The sequence below is a fragment of the Zea mays genome, chromosome 3, assembly GCF_902167145.1.
Source record: "Zea mays cultivar B73 chromosome 3, Zm-B73-REFERENCE-NAM-5.0, whole genome shotgun sequence".
In the NCBI taxonomy this organism is placed as follows: domain Eukaryota; kingdom Viridiplantae; phylum Streptophyta; class Magnoliopsida; order Poales; family Poaceae; genus Zea; species Zea mays.
The window spans coordinates 214,108,493-214,123,262 of record NC_050098.1 but is presented as its reverse complement, the minus strand read 5'-3'; the positions used below and the strand labels follow the sequence as shown (position 1 = coordinate 214,123,262).

General features: G+C 47.9%; 2 protein-coding genes across 3 annotated transcripts; both read right to left on the bottom strand.

Annotated features, from left to right (window-relative positions):
• Positions 1 to 3,824: 3,824 nt before the first annotated feature.
• LOC100191661 (uncharacterized) lies at positions 3,825 to 6,003 on the bottom strand. The gene is made up of 4 exons (NM_001137090.1): positions 5,538 to 6,003; positions 5,010 to 5,409; positions 4,450 to 4,736; positions 3,825 to 4,346 (listed from the first exon to the last, which is right to left on the bottom strand). Exons 1-4 carry the CDS (start codon positions 5,697 to 5,699, stop codon positions 4,086 to 4,088), a joined length of 1,110 nt encoding a protein of 369 aa, NP_001130562.1. The 5' UTR covers positions 5,700 to 6,003; the 3' UTR covers positions 3,825 to 4,085.
• Positions 6,004 to 8,893: 2,890 nt separating this feature from the next.
• On the bottom strand, positions 8,894 to 11,970 carry LOC103651350 (O-acyltransferase WSD1). 2 transcript variants are annotated; one of them, XM_020550512.2, is made up of 7 exons: positions 11,402 to 11,970; positions 10,362 to 10,958; positions 10,191 to 10,257; positions 10,013 to 10,089; positions 9,683 to 9,907; positions 9,434 to 9,567; positions 8,894 to 9,332 (listed from the first exon to the last, which is right to left on the bottom strand). In XM_020550512.2, exons 1-7 carry the CDS (start codon positions 11,696 to 11,698, stop codon positions 9,326 to 9,328), a joined length of 1,404 nt encoding a protein of 467 aa, XP_020406101.1. In that variant the 5' UTR covers positions 11,699 to 11,970; the 3' UTR covers positions 8,894 to 9,325. The 2 variants fall into 2 exon arrangements, with proteins under 2 accessions (XP_020406101.1, XP_008675193.1); XM_008676971.3 differs by having other exon boundaries at positions 9,434 to 9,571; positions 11,402 to 11,958.
• Between the last annotated feature and the right edge of the window lie 2,800 nt (positions 11,971 to 14,770).

Sequence of the window (14,770 nt, the reverse complement as noted above, 5' to 3'; positions counted from 1 at the left end):
CCAACGCGTGCTTCCGTAGCTCCTTATCTTGTTGATAAGGGTTTTGAGCCGGTTGTAAGTTTGAGTTGGCTCTTCTCCCCTTATCATGGCGAATCGTCCAAGCTCGCCCTCCACCAACTCCATCTTGGTGAGCATGGTGATGTCGTTCCCCTCGTGAGAGATCTTGAGGGTGTCCCATATCTGCTTGGCATTGTCCAAGCCGCTCACCTTATTGTACTCTTCCCTGCACAAAGATGCTAAGAGAACAGTAGTAGCTTGTGCATTTTTATGAATTTGTTCATTGATAAACATAGGGCTATCCGAGCTATCAAATTTTATTCCATTCTCTACAATCTCCCATATGCTTGGATGGAGAGAGAATAAATGACTACGCATTTTGTGACTCCAAAATCCGTAGTCCTCCCCATCAAAGTGTGGAGGTTTACCAAGAGGAATGGAAAGCAAATGCGAATTCGAACTATGTGGAATACGAGAATAATCAAATGAAAAGTTCGAATTGACCGTCTTCCTGTAGTCGTTGTCGTCGTCCTTTTGGGAAGAAGAGGACTCATCGCTGTCGTAGTAGACGATCTCCTTGATGCGTCTTGTCTTCTTCTTCTTCCCATCTTTTCGCTTGTGGCCCGAGCCCGAGTTGTTGGATTTGTCATCCCTTGGCTCATTGACGAAAGACTCCTTCTCCTTGTCGTTGATCACAATTCCCTTCCCCTTAGGATCCATCTCTTCGGGCGGTTAGTCCCTTTCTTGAAGAGAACGGCTTTGATACCAATTGAGAGCACCTAGAGGGGGGGGGTGAATAGGTGATCCTATAAAACTTCAAAACTTAAGCCACAAAAACTTATTAAGTGTTAGCACAATTATGGCCAAGTGGCTAGAGAGGAGTCAAAACACAATAACCACAATAAATCAATCACAGAGATGACACGGTGGTTATCCCGTGGTTCGGCCAAGTACAAAACTTGCCTACTCCACGTTGTGGCGTCCCAACGGACGAGAGTTGCACTCAACTCCTCTCAAGTGATCCAATGATCAACTTGAATACCACGGTGTTCTTGCTTTTCTTTTCTCAATCCCGTTTGCGAGGAATCTCCACAACTTGGAGCCTCTCGCCCTTACACTTTTGATGTTCACAGAGAATCACGGAGTAAGGAAGGGGATGAGCAACACACACAAGACTTCAAAAGATCAGAGCAACAGCACGCACACAAGTCGCAACAAGAGCTCGCAACACAACTCAAAGAGTTCACAACTCCACAAGAGCTCTATATGCTATCACAATGAAACAAATGCGCGAGATCGATGTCTTGGTGCTTAGGAGTGTTGTAGGAATGCTTGGTGGTCTCCTCCATGCGCCTAGGGGTCCTTTTTATAGCCCCAAGGCAGCTAGGAGCCGTTGAGAACACATCTGGAAGGCTATCCTTGCCTTCTGTCGTCGGGCGCACCGGACAGTCCGGTGCACACCGGACACTGTCCGGTGCCCGATTTATTTCCATAAACAGCGCATCCGACCGTTGCTGTCTGTTGCAGATCTGGGCGCCGTTGGCGCACCGGACATGTCCGGTGCACACCGGACAGTCCGGTGCCCCATTCCGACCGTTGGCTCGGCCACGTGTCGCGCGCCGATCGCGCGGCCGACCGTTGGCCCGGCCAACCGTTGGCTCACCGGACAGTCCGGTGCACACCGGACAGTCCGGTGAATTTTAGCCGAAGTCGCCGGAGAAAAACCCGAGAGCGGCTGGTTTGCTCTGCGCTGGTCTGGCGCACCGGACACTGTCCGGTGCACACCGGACAGTCCGGTGCCCCAGCCCGAAGCAGCCCTCCACTCCTCTTCTTCTTCCTGTTTCTAACACTTAGACAAGAATATTAGTACACAAAACCAATGTACTAAGGCTTAGAAACATACCTTAGCTTGTGATTTGCACTTTGTTCATCCATGGGCATATTTTCACATTTAAGCACTTGTGTTTGCACTCAATCACCAAAATACTTAGAAATGGCCCAAAGGCACATTTCCCTTTCACCAATCCAGACCCAATCCGGACTGGTTGGGTACAACCGAACGAGGCCTCAGTGGGTCAGACATGTTTCCTTGTCATTCGGTCCATCTCGCACTGGCATCAAGCGCGACAGAGAGTCGTAGGGCGAATTTTATTTAATTGTGTCATTCTCCTTGTTTTCCTCATCTTCCTATCGGCCCCCTTGTCGCCCCATCTTCCTCACTCAGCCTTCCTCCTCGCCGACGCCGTGGAAACCCTAGCTCCTCCTCCTAGCTATGTGGTTTCGTTTGTTCATTTTCATGAGCGAGGCCTTGCCTTCCCCCTCCATACCTTTGATGTGACTCTTTTTATTATCTGTAGGTGCAACTTCATTACCTAAATCCAAACAATTTGTCACCAAGCTGGTTATGTTTTCAATTCAGTTGTAGATCGTTTTTTATATGGAACATTTCAAGAACACGTCTTAAAACTACTTTCTATTAGACCATCTCTCTATATACGAGAGGATCAAGGTCAAATAAAAATCTTAAATTCTAATCATAAACAACACATATTGTCTTTCATTCTACTTTCTCTCTTACTGTTTGCCACATCTTTAGTGAGATTTAACAGTGTTTTATGTGAGATTACCAATTTTAGAACAAACTATACATGCTCATCCTCAATGGATCTGATGCTCAAAGTCTTCCGAGCGAAAAACAGTTTATTCTACTCATGTTTTATCAATCCAATGTGTTCCCCGTAATCATGATTATTGGCAGCAGTAGACATACCAACTCTTAGAGCAAGACATACAAGCTCATAGAGCATCTCCAACAGATCCTAATATTCCTAATCTCATTCTTTAATCTAGGGAAAATTAAAAAACAACCGTCCAACGTAACCCTATTAGTTGACCCAATCGTTTCGAAAGCGAAAAAACTCCTCTCTCGTGCGGAAATTTCCATAGGCGCGTGTGCTCCTGATCCCTCTGTGCTGGCCTCTACTGTCATCTGTGGATCTACTCAAAGCCATTGCTCGTCTTCCTCCGCCAGGACCGGGAGACGTCGTGTCTGGCCGTGAACTTCCTCGGACTTCCTCTGCCACTCTTTAATCCATCGGTTTAAACTTCATAAAACTCACCCAACCAATTTACTCCCACACTCATAATCTCCACTAAATTTACTAAATAAATTAAACTCAAACTTAACACATAATCAAAACCAACAGTTAAGATCGCTTGATAACCTTCTCTCCCTTACTCAAATCTAATGAACAATATTATTTAGATCATCCATCATCCCTCACTCGCGAACCCGTCGTCCCCATCCTCTCCTGTGTCCCCGCCACCCTCTATCCTCACTCGCGCCACCGCCACCAGTGGCTAACCCTCCCATCACACTATCGCCGTCACCCTCTCTCCTCTCCGCAGTGTCGTAGCGTTAGAACATGTTATATGCTAGTATGTACTAAATTTTTTCGGAAGATCCTAATAATCCTAATGATTTGGTAGATTAATTTTAGGAGTCTTTGGAGATGCTCTCTTGCTACTTGACACAAAAGAGCGAGAAACGAGCAACTTCGTAAGAACATCCTCGAGAGACTAGCCAAATTACTCATCAAGTTAAAATTTGGATATTTAACAGCAAAATAACATTCCAATAGACTAGACATCTAACTAGCCAAGCCATCCGGCTCTCTAAATTGTCCCCGTCACTAGCCAAACTAAATTGCATGCTAAAGAGTTTGTTCGAATGAGATGTTGTATATATAGAGTTTAATTTTTATAGATAGACAAATAAAGAGTCAAAAATATAGTCTCGTATAGATACTCTAAGTCAGTCACAGTGTCACAACAGAATATACCAGATCTACCACCATTCGCAGCATGGGAAATGCGGCGGAATTGCGGAAATCATCATTCCATCTCCATTCCGAGCAGCACAAAAGGCATCGGAACGGCAAGTCCAGGACACATGCACCAAAAGGAAAACACATCACGCAGCAAACGCGGACATTACAGCAACTGCATACACGCGAAAATATTCGAACAAAAGAATACGAACCTCCTTCACTGACCATCACAAACACCTATAAAAATCGGTTAAGTAGCTAATATGCCCCCGTGGAACCGGTGCTGTTTTTCCACCTCGTCCAGAGCAGGACTTCCAGGGTGACGATGGTGATCAGAAGGACGGCCAGGTTGAAACCGTAGCCGATCTTCCAAGAGTTGCCTGCTCCGCCGACCTTGATCCCGAGCACAATGTTGATGGCTGCAAAGAAGAGGGCGAGCCTGCCGACCCAGTGGTGGTACCAGTTCCAGAACTTGCGGTACTTGGAGTCCTTGTTGGGCCTCAGGAAAATCGCCAGGATCTGAAAGAAGCGGACACACATTCATTCAGATCCGTGTAGCATGTCTATGTTCAAAAAAATGCAAATCCCTCGCTATTGCTAACAGAGGCAAGAAAGCAAGTACCTGCAAAATGGCAAGCACGAGCACGAATATGCCAAGGCCCCTGTGCGCGGGGACGTCGGCCTGGATCTTGCTGTACAAGGATACTCCAGCCACGACGCCGGCTAGGCCCAGGATGAACCCCACGAACTGGATGCCGGCGTGGAGGTAGAACCACAGAGGGTCCCATCTCCTGCAGTACCTTGCGACGATGGCGCCGATCGGCAGTAGCACGCCCCAGGCGAACAGGTTGAGCGCCCCATGGGTCCTTTTCAGACCTTCCGGGAAGGATGACGAGCCTGATGAGCTGCCTGCAAAACAAGTACGGTGTGTTTGTTTCTTTCAGTGAGAAGGATGGTTTGGTGATTGGGACGTCAGAGCAGAAGTGCATTCTTCAGTTGTTTGCCATTTGTCTGAGCTACGGTTCTCTGATTTGAGAGGCATAGTAGATCACAATGAATTGCACACGCAGCTTCCAAATGTTCGTTCGAATGACTGTGCTCACGAAGCAGAGAACCCCACGACTGATTTTCTCTCAGAGTGAAAGGCGGCACTAGAATGAATGAAGCAATAATCAAACGGACCTGTGGTGAAATCGAATACGATGGAGGTCTTATCCTGGTGCTCGGCGAGGCGGTCGTTGACGGGGATGGCGGAGCCGACGGCGAGGAGCACGTTCTGGCGCCTGAGCGGCTCGGTGAAGCTGAGCTGGAAGGCGAGGTAGATCTTGGCCTGCTGCACGAGCACGGTGGGCTTGTGGTTGTCGCTGGAGACGAGGAAGCCCTGGTCCGCGACCACCTGGGAGGGGGTCTTGCCCCGCAGCGAGAACGGCTTGATGTGCGGGAGCCCCGTCTTGCCGATCCACCCCACCATGGCGCTGGAGTCCACCATGAGGCCGTTCTTGGAGAACCCCATCCCCACCCACCCCGTGCTGTACATGGTCGACAGCACCACCCGCAGCACGTTGTCCTTGTCCTGCGCGTACTGCGGTCCAGTCCAGGGAATAGCAGAGGAGTTTCAGCGAGAGCAAGTGGGAGCGCGGGTCGCCACGGATCTAGCGCCCGGCGGCAAGGATCTCGCGAATCGTAGCAATGGCGAGAGGTACTACATACCCGGAGCACGAAGCTGTTCCAGACGGGGGCGCAGGCGAGCCCCGAGAAGTTGCCGGCGAGCTGAGCCGGCAGCTCGTCGTCGCAGCTCTGCGTCATCACCGCCGGAGCGAGGACGGCGAGCGCGACGAGCAGCGTGCCGACGGACGCGGCCCCCATTACCATCTTCCCGAGAAGGACACGGCCGTCGACGCCGACGCGGGAGAACCAGTACAGCCTACGCTACGCCTCCGTATCAACTGCGATGTGCCAACCACCGCCCACTACTGCTAGTAGCTTTTACTGAACCGAGCTGCGTGGGAGTTGGGTACGTGTTGGTGGCTGTGTGGGCATCTCCGACCTGGATGCAGCTTATGATATTGTCATTGGCAATTTGGCATGTTGCTAGTGACGGTGGGCTGTTCTTACGAGAATGGAGAATCTCCTGTGAGCAAGCGTCCCAAGTCGCTAGATCTAGAACAAGCCAAAGGATCCATGTGTGTGCACCGTGCACGCGCTACCCTCCCTATGGATCTTTCTTGGGTTGTGCTAGCCATGTTGTCCATCACATCGAGTGATCCTCGTTAAACGTACAAAGTTATCTGTTAAACATAGAATGTTTATATATTAGAAAAAGGTTATATCTACAATCTTGACAGTATTATTACCTGCCATGTAAAGGCTTGACTACGTCACTAATCTAGATAGTATTGTAACATGTCATGTAAATCATCCTCCTATACACCTATATATACATGAATGAATATAACACCAAGAGGATATTGTCTTATGACAGTTTAATATGATACTAGAGCTAGCCAAGAACTTTATTTTATTCTCTATCGTGCACCCTTCTTTCTTATCTTTCTCCCTCTCTTCCTCCTTCCATGTCGGACGCCACTATGGTGTATTCCATGACTACAGATATCAAAGATTCTAAGGTATTTTGATGGATCAAATGCCACCTTCGAGAACAAGATCGTCGCATTGATGGCTAGGGATGCCGCTAAAGTCCCTAATCCAGCAAGTGATCCTATCTCATCGATGACCAGAGAAGTACTTCAAGGTACTTTAAGACATCGTTAGTGTCGTGTCTTTCAAGGACATCTGAGACTACCTCCACAAGAAAATCGCCTCATATGTGAAAGTGTACACGATGTAAATTAGTGTGGACTTGCTACATCAAGGAAACATGATCTGTCTGTTACCAATTTCTTCTACAAGATCATGGGGCTTGTCATCGAGCTCGTGAATACCAACGCTCCTCAACGCGGTGAGGAGGTCCTCACCTATCTGTTGGAAGAGCTCTCGATCAATTATGATCCATTTGTGAACTCTATGACGACCAAGACTAAGCCACTCTCCCACAATGATGTGTTCACACACCTAGTTGCATTTGAAGCTCGCCAACTATAACACGTGGACAAATTGTAGTTGCAACACAGCGCCTCTGCAAACTATGTAGGTCATGGCGACCCCTCTTGCGGCCATGGAGAGCCCTAGAGGTTGAGAGGGCCCCATGTCCTAGTCCCCTTCAGTGGCCATTGAGAGCACCAGAGGTTGAGATGGCCCCATGTTCTAGTCCCCTCTTGTGGCCATGGAGAGCATGAGAGATTGAGAGGGCCTTGTGTCCTAGTTTCCCATGGGGCTAAGTTGGAGCTACGCATGGTCCCCAGATAATGTGGCTCTACGCCTTCTTCAGGTTATTTTAGAAGGCACATTACCACTATCTGAGAATATTACTTTCTCCAGACACTGAGAGCTACTGATGATTCAAATTTCCCTTTATTTATGGGTTTTAGGTGAGCCAAGCACAAGATGGTCCTTGGACCATCTGGACCACACTGTAACTGGCTTAGCTACCAGAGATTTGAACCCATAACTTGTCACAGAGGTTGTGCTCAACAAACCGTGCATATGGCCATGTAAAAAATGTTTTGCACTGTAGATTGCACCGTTTACAGAGTGAAGTTTGAAATAGAAGATGAGACAAAACGTCTGCTAGAGATAGTCTTAGCATTATCATCTATCTACCACTGCGTCACATACTCGTGTGTGTATATATAATATTTTCCCATTATATTGCATAATATTATATTGAATACTTTGGCTACTAAATAAACTTAAATAAAAACATTTACTTACAGAGTTATAAATCTTATCAAGCACTACAATTTTGTATAGGATGCCTCTGATTCTTTAATTTTTTTTGAAAATTAAATATCAAAATATATGAATTCAAAATAAATATTTGGGAATCTAAATAAGTTGAAATACTTATCAACAATAAACATGTAGCTTAAGTCTGCCACTATAATTTTCACATTAACTATGAGAACATTTGAGATCATTTAAAAATCTAAAACTTGAAATTTAAAATTATAAAATTAGGGGATATATTTAGGGCAATGGATACTTTTATTATAAAATTTGTCTTTACCCAAATTCACATGAAAAGTTATAAACCATTTTTCGGTTTAACTATTTATGAAGGTGAATATCTTATAACATCTTTGTTCGAAAATCAGCGGTTAATGGAGGAAAATGTTCTAAGATTACGTCCGTCTTCTTAGAACGTTGGCCTCTATTAATGACTTTTAGGGACATATTTTTATACGTCCCAATTAAATATTTACAAAGTCGATCACTTAGTATCAAATTTGTAGATCTTATGATCTTATTGTAATAGGTCGCTCGTGTAAAATACAGGTAGATACACTACGCTACGATTAGAGCTACTTTGGGAATCTCAAATCCCCTTCGGGATTGGAGGGGGTTGAGATAAAAATGAACTAATTTTCTCTCTAATCCCTTTCAATCTCAAAGATTATTTGAGTTTCCAAACTAGCCCTTAGATAGAAGAAAAAAAAGTACGGAACAGTTTCATCAGAGGAATAATACGCCGCTCGAGAAAAAACACATATAGTGGCAAGTGGTTCGCTGCAACTACCTAATAAAATATTGAATCTTCAATCGTGTCCTAATTTATTATCGCGTTGCGTGAGGAAGGAATCAAGGAATCTATCCTTCACCAGCGTTCAGAGATGGCTGTAAAATGTCGAATTAGCGATCGATCTTGTTAAGTTCCCGCCCCTCTTATCCCTGCTGACTGAATATGAATGAGCTATGGGGAAAAAAAGTGAGGATACATGCAAATTCAGCTCGACGCGGTTGAGAAAATTCTGGTTGAATGAACCCAACACGACGCGTGTCGGTAGGCAGTAGAGCCCTATACCCTAGTAGGCAGAGAGTATCGTGTACTGATGTGCCTTCGTGTTTGCTCCACTTTGTATGCCCTGTTTCCTTTGTCGTCGGTGGGAGGCTTTGCGGTTCATTTTCTTAGAAAAAATCAAAAGCGATGTCTGCAGCTACTACAAGTGGACCTTTCTAATGCAAACTTATTAATCATTTGTTTCCAAAGATCATTGCCTTCACGTCGCATTATCCAAGTTGAAAGATTAAGTAACCTGAAGTCCTGAACCCTCTGTTGGAGTGCTATCAAGCCGCGCACCCAAAAAGTCTGTGACGGCCAGCAACGAGATCTCAATTGCGCTCACGCGCGCGCACACACACACATGATCAGACACAACTGGAGCACGACAAGAATGCTTGGAGCTTCTGCCTGATGGCTATAGTCTACGTTCAAGTGGAAGCAGCATCCTGCGTGTCCCCTGGTTTTCCTGGAGCTGCCTCGCGGATGATCCTGAGGGACTCGGCGAAGTCGTCCAGGAGCTGACGGCCATCCGGAAACTGCGCTTCGTCTACCGACAGGACTAGCTTCACGGAGTTTATGTAGCTCTGGTAGTGCACAGTCAGGGCCTGCATGATCCAGAGACCACCACACGCACGACACACGGTTACAACCAGCCACCACCGCATGTTCTTCGGATTCAGGTCAGGTGCACTGAATGAACGCTTACATGTGGGTGGCCGTAGGTGCTGGGCGCGATGTAGACGATGGGGTTGCCGCAGAACAGCACCTGCTCAGTCGGCCCGACCATGCTGGAGAAGGACAGGGTGGTGTGCGTGAACATGCCGTAGCAGAGCGCAGCAGCTGCCTGCACCAAACTCTGTCTGTCAGGGGTGCGCGCGCGGCCGCGCGCGGTGATCACCGGTGAATCAATAGCGCCGGGTCGATCGAGATAGGAAAGGAAACCCAGCGCACGCACCTTGATGCCGAAGAGTCTGAGAACCATGTCCCCGCTCCAGAAGGTGAAGGCCGACTCCATGGAGCTCTTCTTCCTGCGCGTCACCTTGGCCGCCGTACGGACGTACTCCGTGGGGTCGTCGTGCTTGGCCAGGTGGAAGGGGATCAGCATGTAGCCCAGCTTGTTTCCCCACCTCGCGGCGCCGTTGTTGTTGTCGTTGCCGGACTCCATCATGCTCGCCAGTGCCTACCGGTTGTTATGGCTAGCTGTGAGCAACAGCAAGAAGAGGATAATCTTCCCCGCAGCTGGCGTGCTGTGTGATCAAAGAGGACACGTGGCAGAGAAGCTCACATGTATGCCGGGCGTCGCCCGTAAGTTGACGAGAACAGCCGACCGCACCGTGATGCTCCTCTTACTGTCGCTTTCACCTGCAGATTTTGGCTACGGCGGCGTCATCTATTCGGTTGTAATTGTAAACCGATGCACTGCAAAAGAAATTTATTTTTTTGCTTTTCAGCACTTCGCTCACCTGTTCTCCGGTAATAATACCGAGACAGAGCGCTAGAGGTTATCCCAAGAAGAACGTCGTTTACAGTCTGAAAAAGTACAGAACGCGCAAGCAGTTATTTGTTGAGCCAGTGGAACAGTGGTGTAGTATAGTGGAGCCAGTGGAACGAAGAGCCATGAGGAGCACACTTACGCAGCCCACTGCATTCTTGACGAGCTTGATGTCGTCCAGGCTGAGCGTGCGGTTCACGAAGCGCCTGGGCTGGAACTCGGTGCCCTCCTTGCCCTTGAGCACCGTGGGCGCGTCGCCCAGCAGCGACGCCGCCGTCGCGACGAAGCATGCCACGTCCACCGCCGTGCGCCACGCCAGCACGAGCAAGGACAGGAGCCACGCGGCCAGCGCCGCCAGCGCGCCCGCGGGCCGCCGCACAGCGTGGACGGGGCCCGCGCGCCGGGCCGGCGGGAGGGAAGGGAGCGCGCCCGGGTCGGCGGCGCTGCGGGTGCAGGCCATGAAGAGGGAGAGCATGGAGACGCCGTCGCCGACGGAGTGGTGCGCGCGGAGCGCCAGCGCCGCCGCGGCGTCGGCGGTGGGGAAGTCCAGGACGTGGACCTCCCACAGCGGCCGGGAGTGCGCCATGGGCCGCGTCGACAGGGACGACACGTAGTCCTCCAGCGCCTTGTCCGGGTCGGCCGACGTGGTGGCGGGGTTCAGCTCGGGGACGATGATGTGGTCGTCCACGTTCACCGCTGTCCGTATCCACTTCGGTCTGGCGTCCTTCTCATTTACCACCTGCAACGCAACCATTTGTGGTGTAGTGGTTCTCGCTCCAAAACAACCAAGAAGCAACGAAGAACAAAAAAAAACATATGCCCAATCATGTTGCGAACTCCCATACAAGTTTAGGGTGTTTGGTTGAGAAGTGGAGAATAATAGAGCGGTCATATCTTTTTTTTAGACATTTGATTTCTAACAAATACCAAAGCTTATTTTGTTATTAAATCCAGTTCAATTGCATCGCCTCCGATACCTATATATATAAATGGCAAACAGGTCCTAAGATCATTTAGTTGAAGGAATCGGTGCACGCATCCCATTTTCGGCCCTTTTCTACCGTTCCTTTTCACGGGCTGCGTTGTACTACCGTCTAACACCAGTTCTTCCTCGTTCATTCATGACAACCACGTAGAGCGCACGAAACCGTGAACGGGAGTGGATGGTGACACCGTACGTACCTGGACGCTGCAGAAGCGAGGGTGGCGCGCGAGCGTGGCGGCGACCCCGGCCCGCAGCGCCGGCAGGTCCACCGGCGCGCCGAGGCCGAACACGGACACGATGTGGCAGCGGAAGTTCGGCTCCCGGAACAGCCGCCCCGTCGGGCTCACCGGCTCCTCCTCGATGGCCGCCACAACCCCGGCGGCCTGCTTGCTCCCGAGCTCAATCGCCGCCGCCGTCGACGACGCTGTGTTCACGGACAGCGGCCGCTTCCGCAGCAGCGTGGCGCTGCCGGTGCCGGCACCGCTTCCATCCATCGGCGCCGCGTGAGCGCGTGCGTTCCTCCTCGGACGTGGACGACTCGGCGCGGCGGCGTATACCCTCCTTGAGGCTTGAGTTCTTTTTTCGCGCACTGAGGTTCTCTTCTCTCCAACCAGTCTCCTATGCTGACTGCTAGATTAGCTAGTTAGCAGTGGCGTCCGTGCACGTGCAGGGGAAGTAGTAAGAAAAGAAAACCGAGCGCGCTCTCTCGCTTGCGACTTGCCCACTGCATGCGCTCGGTTCCGTGCGAGCCTAGCCACTGGGTGTGGTCTGCGTGGGGCGGGTGGAATAGTCCACCGGGGCGGCCGCGACGGCGCGACCTGCGGCTGCGGGTAATTCTTGCGCGGCGTGCTGCGGCTGAATGCACGGCCAGACACGTGGATGGCTCGCTGCCTCGGGCCATCGATGGTCGCAGCCTCTGCCTTGAAGTCTTATTATTTAGGCGGCACTCTTCTACAGCGTTGTGTGATGACGCCAGCTTCCTCGCTACAAAAATATGGATATAAAATTCATCATAGACTAACTTCACCAGGGAATCTAGAATCCAGCAGAAAACTATTTAGATAACATGATCCATACAACGATATCTATACTATACTTAAAAGCACCAGTTTCAACGGTCGTCGTGCGTCATTTTTTACAAATAACTCCTCACAGCTATTTCAAATTAATTCGATGCATGTCTATAGATGTCAAACGACACCCGACACGGGCTAGATGCACGCGGGCCACAACTATGGCACGGCACGTCATGTCGGCCTGCTAACTGTGTCGGGCCAGCCCGTTAGCCCGTCGATCCATTTAATTAAATCAGCGTAACGACGCCCGACACGGGCTAGATGCACGCGGGCCACAGCTATGGCACAGGCACGTCATGCCGGTCTGTTAACTGTGTCGGGCCAGCCCGTCGATCCATTTAATTAAATCAGCGTAAAATGTTAAAAAACGGTGCAAAGGTGGGGTTCAAACCCATGCCCTGATGGAAGAAGGGCAGGAGACACTGGGTGAAACTGTCTAACCAGTAGAACATCACGCTAAAATGTTTTTAATATTGAATATAAATTGTATATAGGTATATACGTTTTTTTTGTAAAATAAAAAAATAATCGTGTCGGACCGGGCCAACACTACGGGCCGACTGAGACCACATTGGCGCAATGGACTATATGGTGTTTGAGGTTGCCGAATTGGATGGAGCAGCAATGATTTGTCACACTAACATCAAAATGAAAGGTTATTTGTTGGTTTTAAACGTTAGTAATTGCTACGAAGTAACGTAATTTATATAGAGCGCATCCAGTTTTTATTGATGTCTGACTTTAGCAATCACTCCATATTTTGATCTATCTTTTTTATAAGTTTGACTTCATAGGACTTATTTTATAAACTTGATCTCACAAACTTTCTCTTATTTGATCTCTGTATGATGAAATTATGTCATTTTATAATCTCTGTTCATTCAGTCAATCGTTGTAAACTCTCTTTAATCACTCACTTTATTAGCCGTGTTGTACCAAGACATATTTGCATGGAGTAAACAATAACATCAGTTAGCCAAATCAAAAAATATATTATACAGAGAGCTAGAGAGCGGAGACCATCAATAAAAAATCTTGAAATTTTTTTGATGGATAATTTACGTGGGTATTATTGTAAGCCGTCGCAATGCACAGACAACCGACTAGTTTTAGTTTAAAGGCTAGTTTAGAAACTCTATTTTATTAAAAGTTTCCTATTTAGCCAAAAAAAATATAAACTAATTTTTCTTAGAAAAATAAAAATCTTTTAGAAAAATGGGTCTCCAAAGTCCAAACTAGCCCTAAATAGCTAGATTTACCCCATACCATACACCTACGTGATAGTATATGAAAAGAACCTTTCCCGATTTCTTCTTTCTCCGACTAGTTCTCATTCCAAACCTTGACAAACAGATCTACCTTTCCAGCAGGTAGCTTCAAGGGGATGTTTGTGTTCATGGTAAATTGGCAATAGTACCCCTAGCTTGCTAGCCTAGATAGTACCCTCCAAGGATAGTCGTACGTGAGCAAGGAGTGTTAGTAGGTCATATCCTTGGCCTTCTTCAAATAAAACTCCATCGTCCACCACACACGTTGTTGCGGCATGACCTCCCCTCCGGGAACAACTTGGGGTGTCTCTTGGGACTCTTCATCTCCAGGGATTACCTCCTCTTCCTGGGAATCCTATGGTGAAACCTCCCCTCCCCTCCCCTTCATCTTCTATGAGCACCCCTTTTTCTTTGCTCTCCACCCTGATGACGATCTCATTAGATAGCCCCTTGGTAGCAAGCCTTCCACAGGGACTCATGCGAGCAATCTGATGCTTGCAAGGCATCTATGAAAATTGATCAAGATTAAGGCAAGATAGAAGCAATTATTTTTGCAATAGCTTGAAGTAAGAAGCATAGAATTTTTAAGTAGCAAGGTTCAGATGGAAAGCATGAAGTGAAGTAAGAGCATCCTAGAATGACTAGTCCAGAAATCTCACCAGAACAAGAGAAAAAGAAGATAGGGTTCAATTGAGATATGAGTGTGTAATCTTACTTACCTTTGCACTCGTCGATCCAGCGTAAATATAGGTTATTACATATTTGCGATCTAAACCTCTGTAAATCTCTCGTGTGTGCTGGTAACTTAGCAGTACTCAACATTAGCATGTCTGTACCCTGCGTCCCTTGCTCTATCCTCCTTTTATCAATCCTCTAAAGTACCTAGATACCTTGGTGTCATTACACAACAACACTAACTTAATAATTATAACTAACTATTAACCAACTAAATACCGGCTAGCTAACTAACAAACTAATTAAAAGTTGCTAACTAAACTAAGTAACGACATTAGAGACAGGGCGTGAGTTTGGGGTGGCAGGGCAGCGAGAGGTTGGCCCGGTGGCCTAATATGTTGGATTAATGTGGGCTTGGCCCAAATTAATATTCAATAATAGTCAATGCTAATGGCCCACTTTAATGCTATGGTGTACTAATTATTTAGTACCATATTGGAAGTTCAAAGGACAAATCAATCAACTTAAATAGGTGGACCATTGGTGC